Raw genomic sequence first — 14,001 nt, 5'->3', positions numbered from 1 at the left:
ATGAGAAAAACAAAGAAAAAAGTGGGTTAGTTCCCATCAAATACAGCTTTGGGACATTCCAGGGAAATCGAGTTTATGAGCAATCTCTATACGGCTCTAAAAAGCCTCTGAAGTGGAGCAGTGATTTATAGAAATTCATGTTTCAAGTACTTTATGTCAGAATTTGTAACTTTTAGAAGTAAACTGGATTCTCCACTTAGCAATAGCGTGAACAGCCAGCAGATTTCTGTGCCCCTGTAGATGCTCAGGGCCTGGCAGTCCTCTGGCAATCACGCTCAGCAGTCTCTGATGAGAACCTTTTCTAACTGTGTTTTCCAAACACACTATGTTTGACACAAGGCACGGCAAAATGTAATAGAAGTCACAAGAGCCTTCTGACTGAGGTCAAAGGGGTATATGTGTTCATATCATGCCTCCGCAGTACTGGCCTCAATCCCTTACTCGTATCCAAGTGTCGAGGTATTTGCAACTCTGCCCTGAGGGGAGCAATAAAATCCCCATTACTTCAAAGGTGCAGCGTAATAATAGAGCTAATAACCCCCTACAAATGTTTCCCAGTGAAGTTATACAAATCAGCTGTGAATGGATTGTCTCCCAATGACCATCTGGAATTCCAGCACTGCAACTCCACTTACTTTTTAAACATCATCTTCATGACCTTCTGAAACACTGTCTTCCTGGTGAGGACAGTGTTGTCTCAGCCAAAAGGTTTTAGGCAAAACGGGAATTTAAAGTCGATTCTCCCAAGTTAATTCCGATCATGTAGAAATTGTTACCGATGTAGGAAAAGTTAAGGGTTCAGAGTGCAAAGTACATGACACTTCACGTACCCTTCACGGTACCTTCTGAGATTACAGTAACCAGGATGGCATCTCTTCATGGACCAAGAATTTAGAAGAAGAGGACCCTGCAAAGTATTCTGCCCCTTTTGTAAGTGCATATAACACAAATCTAGCCTTGCAATAGCATCAAGAAACGACGTCTCCTTAACTCCCCTGTACTGATTTTAATGCCGAGTTGTACCCCGCTTTGTGAATCATGCGGGTGCTAATTACAAGGCCTCACCAAGTCTCTGAACCATGAGGAAAAACACGTCTTTATGGTGACGGTGAATGAAAGGTGGGTAAGGAAGTTTCACACCACCAATCGGCTACATCTGACTGTAATAAAAAAGGCACGCTTGATGTGCTGGGTGTACGTGCTGGTGTTTTAGGCCTGGCACCCTGTTCTGACCAGAACTGAAATGAACACCTCGACTCTGCGTGTGATTAGCTCTTTTCACACCAGGGGGTTTTTGATCATGGGATGGTTTATTTGGCACTGGGATTCCTGGCGGCAGATGGGGTCCACCTGTCCCAAAGGGGAACAAGGATCCTAGCCCAGCAGTTGGCAAGGCTTGTGGAGTGGGCTTTAAACTAGGTCTGAAGGGGGAAGGGAATAAAACCAGGCTAGCGGGAAAAGAGTGTCAGAGTCAGGGGTGGGAGTCTACTGTGGACTGCCCAGCCAGAACAACAACAACATTGATGAGTTATTCTTCAAGGGACTAAGAGCCACCTCTAGATCCCCTGTCCGTGTCCTTACAGGGGTTTCAACTGGCCAGATGTTAGCTGGGAACACCACCACAGCTAATACAAACAGGTCCAGGAGAGTCCGAAAGCAACTGGATGGTAACTTCCTTGTTCAGGTATTGAGGGAGCCAACGAAGAAAGGTGCCCTCCTAGATCTCTTGCTCATCCACAAAGAAGGACTTGGGGGGAAGTAGAAGTAGGTGGACTTCTTGGCCACAGAGTAGTGGAATTCAAAATCTTTGTTGAAAGAAGGGAAACTGCCTCCAAAACTTCAACACTAGATACAGGGAGAGCAGATTTTGGACTGCTCAGGAAAGTAGCTGGTAAGGTCCCCTGGGAAACTGCTTTTGAAAGTCCATCAATGCTGGCCACTTTTTAAGTACCACCTCCTAAAAGCACAGGAATAGGCAACTCCAAAACATTAGAAATCAAGCAGGTGGGGCAGGAGGCTGAGCAGGGACGTTCCTCTAGAGCTCAGCAGAAAAAGAAAGTGGAAGCAAGATCAGGAAATGTGGGGGGATTACGGGGACACTCTTCACCTTTGCAGGGAGAAAATGTGTGTGGCCAAAGCTTAGAGAGAGCCGAGGCTGGACAATACTGTGGTAGACAGTCTGGGGTCTTCAAATACAGTAACAACAAGAGGAAGACCAGAGAGAACATTGGTCTGTTGCTAGATGAGAACGGTCACATTACTAACAGGGACACAGAGAAAGAAAAGGAGTTTAACACCTTCACTGCCTCTGTCTTCAACAGAGTCGATGGGCTTTGGGACTCCAGATGCCTCAAGTTGGAGGCCCATGACTGCAGTAAACTCCTAGCGAATTCTGACCATTCAGTGACGTGCTCTGACCTGGCTGGCCCTGTGTGGAGCCAGGACTTGGAGTTGATGATCTTCATGGGTCCCTTCCAACTCAGGAGATTGTATGATTCTGTGAGTAGTTTTTGCATAAGAACTTGGTTTTGGACTGGTTTTATAGAAGCCTAAATATCTTGCATTCAAGAAAAACCCACTCTGATTCTGGAAGAGACAGGCATAATGGGAATAAGGGTAACAACTGCTGCCCAATGACTCACTGCCACACCATGCACAACTCAACTGAAAAATGTACCAGCAACACCAGGAAAAATTTAACTCTGAAAAGTATGAAAGCAAGCAGTGTTTTTCTGTTGAAGTATATACAAGCACAGTTCTCTTTCAACAGGAGAGTAGAATTTGATCTAATGCAAGTTAAAAGGCTTGCAGTTGTACTGCATGCTGTCTGTTTGCTGGTGGTTAACAACATAAATATGAAGGCTCTATGAGCTTTATTAAAGACTGAGTGGCAAGATCTCAAAATAGACACTTGTTCCTAAATGACGTGCCAGATACTTTGCTCAATTGCTAACGTGCTCACACAGACACCTCACTGGTGATGCCATTTTGTTGGCATTAGATGACACTCAAACACATCTGGGAAGTAAGCTAAAGAAAGGAAACTGAGCCTTTGGACGGGTAAGAGTGCTTACTGCACCTCCTAGGTGCACTTGCTTAGTGCATTACTTGAGCTACAAGACCTCCTTCTGCACCTAAGGAAGAGTGAGGATTCTTATCTATCTAAACATTTGTGAGTCACGGAATCAGATTGATGACAACAATTCAATAATTAAAGCTGTACTTCCTTTTCTGAGGGAGTACTTTGAGGTTATTTTTTCCTTGGTTAACTTCTTCTTGGAATATTTCTTCTTCTTTAACAAGAATTAAAATCAGCGGCTCAAGTGCCATGTACTGCAGAATGAAGACTCCCAAGGGAGAACTGCTTTTCTACAAAGGCCTGAAGATTTTTAGGCAATGCATGACTCAAAAATATTTTTGATCCTCATTTTATAAACTAAGAAATTCAAGTGTAGCTACTACCAGTAAGAGCTGACATCATAAATTAAATCTTAAATCCTAAGTCTTAATCCAACATTAATAAGAAAACAGAAAACTCGCCTGCTGAACATATTGCAAAGGCACTGGTGTTGCTTGGGTAAAAGCTTCCAGATGAATTCCATGAATTGGATCCTCGATAATCAGACATCCAATGTCAAACCACCTGCAATGACAGCCAAGTTAGAGTCTGTTGAAAAGCAACATGTTAGCCCTTGAATGATGACCGTTTTACAACCTCTAATACAACTGTAGTTAAAAATGTAACAATGACTTACATCAAGGCATCCCAGCATTTTTCAAATCAAATTTGCATGTATCAACTCATGTATATATAAAAAACTGAAGTGCCTGTGTTCCCTTGTAAAAAATTCTACGGCTCCGGTTGTTTCATATATTTTATATGTGTCTACATATAAATGACATTTTATTCTTTAAAGCACTGGAAGCAAGACCCTTTGAGTCAATGAGAAACAACCCTCTCCCCACCTCAGGGATATATTTCAGGTTCTCACTTGTCAGGAAGCAATTCCTCAATGAAGTTTTCTACCGATACAGCAGGCTGTTTTTCATGGATTACTCCAGTCCGGCGCAAGCTGTCTATTCTTTCTTGGGCTCCCTACATGGGAACATGATCTGTTAGACAACATTCTCTTTCAATCACATCATACAACACTCAGAGATGAGTGCAAAAAACCCCTGTGGAGCAGAATTTTCAAGTTAAACAGAAAACAGCAATTTAAAAAAATTACTCTTTTTATTCAACAGTAGAAAAACCAAAAAAGTCATGAAAAAGCACCATAGCCTTTCCCAAACAGGAATCTCAAACAGTAACACAAGCTATGATAAAACTCATGTTTGAAAAGCTGCACAATGAATTCCTACATACTAAATGTAAGAATGGAGCTGTTCAGGAAGATCCTTGGCAAGTGTTGATCAAACTGTCTTTCACCTACAGAATTAGTTGGGAGACAACCCAGTCTCAAAGGCTCTCTTAACTTCTGATTACATTTTTCCTATTCAATTTCTCATGTTTAGTTTTCATCCCAAAGTACTGTGCTAGTGACAGACTAAGAACAAATGCCTGATACACTTTCAAACTACAGTCATATCACAATGCATGCCAGATGTGATGGCAATCAACTGCTTTAGAAGAAAACGGACATAAATGTTCTTCACTGCTGTGACCGCGTTTGCACAAGAACCCCAAAGGCTATTCCAACAAGCAGCTTCAGAATGATCTAACGGAACAGGCGGCAAGTTACACCAAAAACAAGAAAAGGAGAAGTCTCCCAATGCCACAGACTGACATTCCCCTTAGGGAAAATCAGATTTTTCTGGGTCAATGCCCCATCCCTGGAAGTGCTTAAGGTCAGGCTCGATGTGGCTTTGAGCAGTGTGGTCTAGTGCAGAGAGTTTCAGCCCCCTCTGCTGAGGACAATTTGTAAGGTCACTTCCAAACCAAACCACTCTCTCATCCTACGTTTCCATTGCCCTTCTCTGTGCTGGAGGTACTTTAGTACTTACTTTTAAACCTGCAGCGTAGCCCACAGGTTGTACTTTAGTAAAACACAAAATTGTGACTACCACAATGCTGCTCCTTCCTATTCATTTTAAAGCTCTAACTGAGATACTATGCTTTTCATTCCAGGCTCAATGCTCAGCAATACTTCACAAAATCACAGAATCATACGACTGGAAGAGACCTTTGTAGATCATCAACCCTTTCAGTAAACATTTCTTTCTAATATCCAATCTAAACCTCTGCTGGCGCAGCTTTGTGCCATTTCCCCTTCTCCTATCTCCTCTCACCTGGCTGAAGAGACCATTGCCCACCTCCCCACAACCTCCCTTCCTGTAGTTGAGACTTTATTAGACTGTTTTAGCCTTTTCAATGTTCTTCCCAAGTGTTTCAGGAACTGCTTCAAGTTTGCTGAGCTTCCTAAAATAGTATAAATACTGTTGGGCTAGAAATGCAGAACAGCTGAAAGTCAGAAGAAAGCCTCAAAAGCGATGTAAACACTGTTGTGAGCACGCTTACCTTTCGGCTTGTCGACCCTCAATGCGATACCTTACACACCGGGATTTAATCACCAGATCCAACAGAACACATACAGCATATTTTAAACTCAATTCCATATCACTCCCTCAAACAGAGAAACAGGGAGGGAAAAAAGTATGTGACTTCCAGATTACAGACAAGGACTTGTCACCGTTTTGTTCTCTGTAACTTGCTCATCTCTCACAACCTGAACTGAAGGGTATTACTATGCTACTACCTAAACTACAGCAGAATACACAAGTAAATGAACCTTAAGACGCACATAAAAAAATCAGCCTGCAGAGTGAGAGTCTCACTGGACAACGCACCTGAGAAATCACCACGTAACTGTGACAGAATTAACACACTCTCCAGATAAACTCCAAGTGCTGTTACATTAATCTAACATTCTATGCATTACTTAATGGTTTGTCACAAATACTTACTGATATATGGAACCATGCCAGGGTCCAGCGGTGTAATCATGGTCTCCACTGAATGTTTGGGTTTATCAAGAACAGACTTCACCATGGGATTCTCAGCTACACCCTAAACATAAGCAAACAGACTTCCATATTATTTTCTCGTTTTTCCCCAAGAAACTCACAATAGCACAGTTAAAACCCAACCAAACAAAACCCAAGTATTAAGCTGCTTCGTGGTCTTCTTACCACATTTACACTTTGTAATGCCTGGTGCATCTCACTCGCCAGCACAAATGCTGCAAGACGTGACTAGGAGTGCGTGACTTTTCGGATACAGCAAAGGCCAAATATCATCACCGCCATCCTCTCACGCACCAATGCAGAAACAGGCCTGCCAGTGATGGTGGGCAACACACTTGATTTCCTCCTATTCTGGGACGGGAAGTCTTGAACATTTAACAAATACTAATTACAGCTATCATCAGACTCGGTAGCTAGACTCAAACTGTGACAACTCCAACTGAAGAGCCTCTTTTTTATGACCTATTTTTGAATGGCCCATTACTAACAAATATTTTTACAGCTGAAATTGAGCTGAAATTCCTCAATTTATAAGTAGATTCTAAACAACGCTGAAAAAACGCTCTATCTTCTCCAGCCAAATTCCAGGTGGAGCTGCTGACAGACCTAAAAGTTCATTAAATGTAAGCACAAACACTGACAGGGTCTTGCTGGCCTATTATCTACCTTGAGGGACATCTAAAAGAATGGTGTTGGATTTCTGAAGAACAGCAGAGCAAAAAAGGTAGTTCAATCGATTTCAAGAGCAGAAACAGAGATAACTGCAGCACTGCCGTGTATGCACTTCAACAGAGAATCCAGCTTGCATTTCTGCAACAACTGACAGTTAAGCCTCACAGATTCTGTCTGATGTTTAAAAACCTGACTCTGACGTGTGCTTCCACACATCCAACACTTGACAGCTTCAGTACAACTAATGATTCCTCATTCTTCCACCTAGGAAATTCTCAGAGGTCATGGAAAACACAGAGCACGTACAACATTTAATACTCCAATCAAAGAATCTACATTTGGGTTGAAGTCAATCATACACATTCTCCAGAAACAGACATAGGTCACTTGCTGGATCCTACTGGTATACAGGCAACAATAACGTGGATGAGATTGGCTTTTCAACTAATTCACTACTGCCCTTTCAAACGGGCTACAAAATCATGTCACAAGGAAAACCTTCTCTTCTGGAACATTACCTTCTATCGCAAAAAAGCAAGAGGAATATGGTGACTGGAAGACGTTTCTACTTGAAGACCAAAGAAGCTGTCTTTTTATGATTATAAGACACGTGCCCTAGAAAAAAGCAGCACGACAACTCTGCTCTCACCATACTGATGGACGATTAATCTTGCTCTTTAAGACTGTAGCACTGTCAAGATCACTGGAGTAAAGGGGGGCTCACTATGCCACATCACACACAACTCATTCTTCCAGATTTTCTTCTTCAAAAGGCTTTGAAAGCCCCTCCAAAAGTCTCCAGTCCCACTGGGACGTCAATCTTGATTCTTCCTTCCGATTTACTATCGCACAGTACAGATAGTAGTGTTGCTCCTGAAGGCAGCTCAGAGCTCACACACAGTCCCTGCATCTTTCTGCCACAGCCTTCACGACGCTACTCAGATGTAGCATGTCACAGCTCCAAAAAGGTTACAGGCTCATGAGATGCTGTCAGTTGTTGCTGCTTATTTCCTCTCTACGATCAGATCGCACCACAAGGATTATCTGTTCTGCATTATACACTCCGTGCCCTCTAGCGGAATAGAAAAATCCTACAAAATACCACAGACACCTCTTAAGAAACCCCTCCTCAGTGGAAGAAACACTTATTTGCCTCTCCCTGAGGAGACTTGTTTGGTTTAGAACAGGAAGGACTTGCATCCCCTAAAAAACCAATTCAGTTCATTAGGAAATGATAAAAAAAACCAGGATGTACAAAGAATCAAAGAGGTTCTGACATTTCCCATGATTTAAGGGCATGTGACAAAACCTCTAAGGTAGAAGGATCTCCCTGTCATGAGCACCTAGACGCCTGCATTTATGTAGTCATTCCTCTTCTGGAAAGGAAAGAAGCACAGTTTCAGCAAACGCGCCTATTAAAAACAGCCACCTGCAACTGAGCACAGAGGAAAGACAGGACCTAGAGCAACATGCACTTGAAAGTTGTATCTTGTTAGAGACAACAAAAAATGGTAGTTCCTCCTGAAAGGTAACATACAAAACCACAGAGCTTTATAAACCCCCACAGCCCTCCAGCAGGTGTTCCACCTTGGGCAGTAGCTACTCTGGGGTCTTCAAGCTCCTCAGGAAAAGTGATTGCAGAACCAGTTCCAGGAGCCAAAGGGGAAGAGAAAGTTGCTTGCTGAGTAATAGGATCTGCGAAGACACCTAGGAAGAGGGAAAAACAAGACACAAGTACTGCGTTTCATTTCTTATGCCGTAGCAACATGCAATTGTTTTACAGGAAAATGAACAGGAAGAATAGAATAATACTGGGCTGATTCCTTTCATTTCTTGAAGGCCCCAGAACAATCCTGCTTGTTAGAGTTTAGCAGAGGCAACTACTGTGAATGAGTTCAACAATATCTGCTCATAGAACCGAGCCTACCTGCACCTTATGTGTAAAATTAAACAAAGACATGTTAGCTTAAGAGTGGTGCTTTTTATTGTCTTCAAATTTCCATAGGTCTTTCTGGACAGACTGCTTAAAAGACATGTCACAAACAATGGTTAAAGCCTGGCCCAACTGCAGCTGAAGAGCTAAGTTTCCATTAGGCTAGTAGAAAATCACCTCAGTTCAGCAACTACAGCACTCGCTTGCATGGCAGGCAAGTATTTTTCACTGTCCTGATGCAATTTAGTAGCCAGAAGCAAGAAAAGAGAAGCTACTCTCATGTGACGGACGACTTCTTACAGATAGCGAGCTTCTCAGAACAAAAACTTGCCCATTAGGAGATTACAGCCTGAGATACCTTACCATTCCGTGGAAATATAATGGCTGAAATTGCCTCTGAGCTGAACAGCAGCAACACAGAAATAAATGGTCAGCTGGGCTTTCCTGGGCACATTTTAAAATACTGCTCTCAAACACTTTTCTGTGAGCCTGAGTGCTAGCAGAACTCTGTGGAAGAGGACTCTTGTCCTACACCGTGATCGTACTTCAAAGGCCATTCTCCATTCCTCCGAGCGCAGCTACTCAGTAATTAAGTGTCACAAGAATAATAAAGAAGCTGAACTTGTGGGACTCTAGCAGACTGCTGAAGTAGCCACCCAGGAGACCCCTCATCCTGTCTCACAAGCACAAAGGTCTATATACAAAAGGTTACCTGTGACGGGAGGTGCAGAGAATGATGGCATCAGTGGGCTCTGTGGTGCTCGACCAGCGTGGCCTCTGGTGATATCATATGTTGAAGACATGGAAAATCCTGAAATCGGGGGACCAGCAGGAGGTGCAGGAAGACCAGAGCCAGCAGTAGAGCTTAATGAAGGAGCTGCAGAGAACTGCGACACAGAGGTACTAGAAGACGAAGGGGCAACTGGAGGTCGGGCTGGAGTTAGAGGTGGCGCCATAGTAGAAACTGTTGCAGATGGCACAAGTGGAAAAGAAGATGAAGTCATCATAGGAGGAGGAAGTGGAGATGCTCCAGCTGCCAGAGGTGCTGAGCACTCAGGAGAAGATGACAGGCTTGGTGTAGCAAGGGGACTGGACAAAGCTAGGGGAAAAAAAGACAAATGGAATTTTAGAAACACCGAGCCTTCATCTCAGAGATTCAGGTATGTAATTGTTCAGCTAGTTTACAAGTAAGTTTTGAGCAAGTCTGCTTTTCTCCTTTCAAAGGAAAAAAGTTTAGTTCTGCTTGAGTTTGCAACCACCACCAATTGCCCTCAATTTCTGGAGATAGTAGCCTGGAATCTCTTTTCTTCTCTGACCCTATTTATCACAGCTAAAAAGACGAGTCAACATTTGACTACCCATTTTGTAGCAGATGAAGTGGGCCTCAGAAATTTCCAGCTAGCACGCTTCTTCCTGCTTCATCCACAGGAATAACAAAGATGCAGGAAGTGTCCCTCTTTAGATTAAGAAATGCACTCAGGGGACCTGTGAGGCTGGGACTTACTGCAGAGGTACAGGTCTATGAGATGGGCTGAGCACCAGGCAGCCCTCTCTTCCCTGGCACCCAGCTACCCAGGCTCCTAAACCCTCTGCTTTCTGTGTTTCAGTCTGGCCCCCAGCTGATCCTTGGATAAGCCAATTTTGTTCTCTAAACCAAATTTAGACAGAAAATTAAGCCAGAGAAACAGAAAACACTGGTTTTTACAGCACTAAGCTGTTGGATCAGCTCAGATGTGAAACTGCACTCAGCCTAAACATTGATGACAGTCAAGTGACGTGCCAAGTTACCGTAAGGAGGTCGTTTCCAAACTTTATCACGCACACCAGTCAATAAAAAATGGAACATGCACACCCCCAACATAGCTACAAAATACTTACATGGGCCACTGTCCTAGTATATTCCATAGATTTTAAAACATACAGAACAGAAATATTAAAAGGATGAGATAAAGATCAAGAAACTCTTCTGCTCCCACTGAAAATTAGTATTTGAATAGTATATTCATAAAACAATATGTTATGTTATTAACGGTTAGCACAATATAGAATACCATTAATAATATTGTAGTGTGAGCAATGTCACTACAGAAGCCTCATCATTTTTACAATCTTGGGTTATCATCAGCAATTTGGAGGTCTGGTTCTATATTCCAATCATGGCTTTAATGGTTGTCACACCTGGAAAAGATGCCTTACAAAGACACACAGACCCAAATGAAAAGGTGTTGCTGGATGTGCTTACAAAACCATGCTATTTGTTTTCGTCTCCCAGCCATCAAGTATATGAAGGCTTATCTTGAAATTCAGCTAGCAAATGTTCATCTTCCTTGATGTCATTCAATTCTTCTGGAAAAATCATCAGAAGGTGTTGCACTTTGGTATTCCTAACAAATGGGCTCAAAATCCACCCAAACTAATTCATCTGGAAGATTTCTACATAGCTCAGGAAATTCTCTTTGCCAATTTACATGTACAGAGTGGAAAGGGTTTTTTGTGTGACACTTGCACTGATTTTGGCAACAGGAATGCATTGACAACGTAAACACTTTCAAATACCACTTTTCAAAACACCTTCTCAAACGCATGACTTTCTTACAAAGAAGTAGATCACTCCTCCTTAAAACACCACCTTTATCTTGAAGGGACAAACTGTAAGTGTGTTTTGGGGTTTTTTTAAATAACTACTGGGTAGCACACTGCTGATGGCCACTTGTCATCACAGAAAATGTCAGCGAGTCTGCAAGTCTGTTTTGGTACAAGAAGAAAGCTGAAGCCATATTTAAATCCCTTGCCACAAGACAACCAGCAAACCTCTGTGCGATGCACAAAAGTTTCACGGTCACTTCCTCTACCATTACAAGGTGCAGCTAAAAACAACCCCTACTATTTAAAGAGAACTTCTATAAAATTAACCACACTGCTGGCATCCTGTAGCCCTTTGTGCACCAGCTCCACTTTCACTGCTGCAGTAACTTGCCTATGAATGAGGCGGTCAATAAATGTCATGGGTGGAAATAGATCGGTAACCTTATTCGAGAATCCATTTTTAGCCTAGTCAAAGCAATCACTCCATCAATGGTTACTCTGAGGCAGTCTTAATAAAAACATGGCTTTTATTAAAGAAATCATTCACTGTTGAGGATGCAGCTTCTCCAGCACAGCCCTCCTTCAGCATTTGACAATAAAGTTGTTCTTTCTGTATTTCATTACTGAAACAGAATTTAGCAAAAACCATAAGCAGAAACACGTTAGGAACATCTGTACAGCAAACCTTCCATACTGTGATCTGTTCTCACGCTTGTTTCTTATAATCATCAGCAATGTTTTCTATGTCTCCTTCCAACAGAATTTCCTGACAAATCCATTTGTCAACATATTGTTTGCATTTAATATTACAGACATTTTTACCATGTCAGGAAAAACAAGTGATGCCCCAAAGAATATACATTTGTGTCTTCTCTGGTGGTTTCTGAAATATATGCCAAGAAGTATATTCGATATCAGTAAAGCTTGATTTTTCTGCTTTTTTTAGATAAAAGAACTATTAAGGAATGCTCTGGTATTTTCTTCCTGCACCCAATGGATCGCCCAGCACATCCTCCTGGGGCTAAGAGCGCTCCACTCGGGAGTCCACGGCACTAGTGTGACTCGAGGTAATGTTACCAGATGTGTCAGAAAACTGAGCATTCGGTAGTCAAGCACATGGGGTTCAGACTCTGGAAAAATCAGATTCAGTGCTCTGATTACCACCCACAACAGTAAAATCCAAGTGATCGTCCACGTTTCTCACTATCCCCCACAAGACTGTAGACTTGTTTGAACTCCCTTCTGTGCTGCTCATCTCACTGTGCACTGTACTGGCCAGTATTCCCTGTCCCCACGCCCCTAAAAACCCTAAGTGCATCCACATGACTTCATCAAAATGTTTCAAGAATAAAAAAAACATTTACACTACTCTCTGTCAGATGTATGCCATACTGCCATGAGAAAGAAACAAATTCTTCCCATCAGCCTGGAGAAGAGCTCTCTAGGTTGATCCCAACACCTCTGGATGAACTGCTGTGCTTTAAAAAGACATGAATAAATATCACTGAGTTTCTGAGGAAGTTTCTGTACCTAATGACCTACTTGTAGCAGCAGTGGTAGCAGCTGTAGTCTCCCCTGCTGTGTTTGGTGGGGGCGTACCGGGTGGAGTTGTCTCTATTCCACTCTCTTCCACCATTTTCCTTCAGCTACAGAAAGCTGTAAGACAAAAAGAAAGGAAAATAAAGAAAAAGCTTATCTTGAGAAATAGGGATAGTGTTTGCTGCAATACTGAGCTGTAGTAACTCCAAGGACCTGTTCTTTTCAGAGCTGATGCATGACAGGATGCAAAAGGTGGCAAGAAGCAAGACAGAGAACGAAGTCTCCCCCTTCTGCCCGTAAAGAACCACAACTACCCCTGAAGTTGGAGCCCTCTCCAGCTTAAGCACTGCCACAGATGCTCCCGACCCACCATCAAACTGACTGCAAGCACTTTCTCCAACACCAGGCATAGTGGCAGAGCTTGCAAGGGCCTAGGGCTCCAGACTCCGTGACCTGAACTCTATGACCCTGTCTGCTTAAAGGAGAAGCTAAAGAAACCTCCAGACACGCCACAAGAAACCAGGGAAATTTACTTCCAACCTACCTAGAAGTACAATGACATTCATTTACACTGAACAAGTTCTCCACTGCACACAATTCCTGTAAAATCCAGGTCTCGTACTGCTCTGGTGAGTATCAGAAGTGACAGTAATTGAAAACTTTGGCTTTTCTTTTGAAGGCCACATTACATTGAAAGTATCTTCCAGCATCTTTGACTACACCTGCACAGTGCACTACTTGTGGAAAAGTAAAGCGATGTGCTTATTTAAAACCCCCTAAACTAAGAGAAAGGGCTCAGGAGATGAAAAGGAGAGGATGAAAGACTAAGATTAACACCTGGAGATTTTTGTTCTTCAGTGCAGAGGAAGTCACCTAAAACCCCCTGCTTCCTCCCAAGTCTGGTAAACCAGACCGAGATTGTTTGTACCACTCCCTGAGGTAGCAATTCCATAAGGACATTTTAATAACATAAAATCCCTACAGAAAGGAATTTATGTCTGAAAAATTGGCAGGAAAATATTTTCCATCATATCCATTACCTCAGTAGCTACTGAGGACTGACAGCTTACTACATTTAACAAGTATCAGAGGAAAAGCCTTAGGTAATGTGTTGAGTAAAAGTACTCACAGGTATTTATAAAGAACTCCACTTACAAAAATACAGGGGGGGTTCCTCTAAAAAAAAAGAAAAAACCCTCACTGCTGTTTAAAATGTGTATACAGCTATGTTTAATGTAGAGGGAAAA

At 42.5% G+C, this 14,001-nt stretch overlaps 1 protein-coding gene across 1 annotated transcript; it reads right to left on the bottom strand.

Moving 5' to 3' along the window:
* Window positions 1-3,538: 3,538 nt before the first annotated feature.
* LOC311204489 (protein PRRC1-like) lies at window positions 3,539-12,851 on the bottom strand (the record flags this gene model as incomplete). Its single annotated transcript, XM_084280906.1, has 6 exons — window positions 3,539-3,643; window positions 3,993-4,096; window positions 5,965-6,067; window positions 8,246-8,403; window positions 9,342-9,728; window positions 12,746-12,851. The coding sequence occupies 5 exons, from the start codon at window positions 12,849-12,851 to the stop codon at window positions 4,047-4,049; spliced, it is 804 nt and encodes a 267-aa protein (XP_084137032.1). The 3' UTR covers window positions 3,539-3,643; window positions 3,993-4,046.
* Between the last annotated feature and the right edge of the window lie 1,150 nt (window positions 12,852-14,001).

The sequence above is a fragment of the Gallinula chloropus genome, assembly GCF_964237585.1.
Source record: "Gallinula chloropus genome assembly, contig: HAP1_SCAFFOLD_177, whole genome shotgun sequence".
In the NCBI taxonomy this organism is placed as follows: Eukaryota; Metazoa; Chordata; class Aves; order Gruiformes; family Rallidae; genus Gallinula; species Gallinula chloropus.
This window is presented reverse-complemented; position numbering and strand designations above follow the sequence as displayed.